General features: G+C 39.7%; 1 protein-coding gene across 1 annotated transcript in view; it reads right to left on the reverse strand.

Moving 5' to 3' along the window:
• The window catches only part of AVL9 (AVL9 homolog (S. cerevisiase)), a gene marked incomplete at its 5' end in the record, with an annotated part of 22,338 nt that overhangs the window by 9,296 nt on the left and 11,217 nt on the right, over positions 1-1,825 (reverse strand). Inside the window, 1 exon segment of the mRNA XM_009581334.1 lies at positions 616-1,211. Coding sequence (XP_009579629.1) covers positions 616-1,211 — 596 coding nt within the window.

Below are 1,825 nucleotides of genomic sequence, written 5' to 3' on the forward strand. Positions count from 1 at the left end.
AGCCACAGACAACCAGGAAGAGTTATCATGTAAAGAAGGGTGAAATTACAAATATATATATTTATATTTTTGTGTGTCTGTATATACACACACACATTTATATACACATTTTGTGCATATATACACACATACAAATTTATAAATACATATATGTATAAAAATTGAAAGAGGAAAACATAGGCTTAGGTGTCAGCTAAGATATAGCTTTCAGAATCTTAGTTTAGATTAAGGTATCTAAACACTTCTTAAGTACTCTGATCTTGCCCCATATACGTTAGATCAACAATTTTTCAGAGTAAAAGAAAACAGTAGTTACTGATACATAGCATTTATTAACCACAGTGGGGTTGCAGGTTACCATCACGTAGAATTGCAAACAGTATGTAAGTATACATATGAAAGAAAAGTGGAATGCACGCGTGCGTGCGCACACCCCTCTCAGACGTGCACTCATGCTTTTCACCTGCCTATGAACACAGTCACTTCCCAGAGACTGTACTTACATGTTTTGTAGCACCCTACTGTCCATTTGGAGTTGGGTAACCAAAATTATTAGCCACTTCTGAAAAACAGATGTCTTTATGAGTTACCAGGTATCATGAACAACAAGTTTACCTTTGTAAAAATAGCCAACGGCATACCATACTGGTCCTCTTCCAACCCAGATATCAGTCCTGGAACAAGCACCGTGTGTCCTGTATTTGCTTGGGGCTGCACAGTGATTGGAAGGCTTTCTGAGCTCATGCCTTCGCTAGGAATATTTTCAGCCTGTTCTGATGCTGTATTTTCACGTTCTCCTTCTTTCAAATTAGACTCCTCCAAAATGCTAGGATCTAAGGTCTCCCAGTCACTTTCAGAGGATGCTGGAGAAGTGCGGGAAGGAACTTTCAAGCGCTGCACAGTACTATTGGAGGACTGAGCTCCATTGCAAGTCTTCTCTGACTGGGAGAAAGGCACATTTGCTTTTTGACCTTCCAGTGAATAGTTTCCTGACATCTTCCTGCCTCCCTTTCCCATTCTTAAGTTTGTATTTGAAGTATCAGCAGCAGACACAGAAACACAGTCATCTAACCGTGGTGTATTTTCCTGCAAGCCAGCATCCTCCGATATGCTTTTTCTTGGTCTATACTGTGAGCAGTCAGTAAGACCATGTTCAATCATACCTGGAAAGTGATAGCATGCATGAGTATCAGCATCTCAATAGTAATTTAAGTGACTTTTGTTAAAGAAAATGAGCAAAGTGCTCTTGTGTGCATAGTGGAAATCACAAATTTTAAAACACTATTTGGGGGGGGGGGGGGGGGGGCGCGTGTGCGTTAAAACCAAAACAAAACAAAAAACCCAAACAAAACCCACACTTCCTCTCCTACAGAATCTGCCCCAACTTTTTTGCTTTGAGAAGACTGGTTAGAAGCTAAGAATTAGTAAGGTTAGGGGTTTTGGTTTTCTTTGGGGTTTTTTTTATTCCTTTTTTTTTTCCCCTCTTTTTTTGAAGAGCGCACATAGAAGGAAGAGAGAGGTTTGTATTTTTGTTTTTTAAGGAACTTGACAGGAATGTGTGACTTATTCAGGGTCCCATCTTTGTTACCCACAGGCAATACAGAAGATCCATTGGCTCCGATTAAGCACAAGAAATAACCCATAGAGTGCAGGTAGTAAGTATTAGGAGATGTGTACATAGTACATGGACATGCATACAAGTCACCCATTTTTCAGGCAACATACCAACATAACTCTACTGTCATGGAAGTTGTTTTCCAAATGAAACAGTACAGCCAGTCTTAGTTATCAGCAGAAAGCACATAAAAAGAAGTCCAAACTTCTC

This window comes from Fulmarus glacialis, unplaced genomic scaffold, assembly GCF_000690835.1.
Source record: "Fulmarus glacialis isolate BGI_N327 unplaced genomic scaffold, ASM69083v1 scaffold41877, whole genome shotgun sequence".
Taxonomy (NCBI): Eukaryota; Metazoa; Chordata; class Aves; order Procellariiformes; family Procellariidae; genus Fulmarus; species Fulmarus glacialis.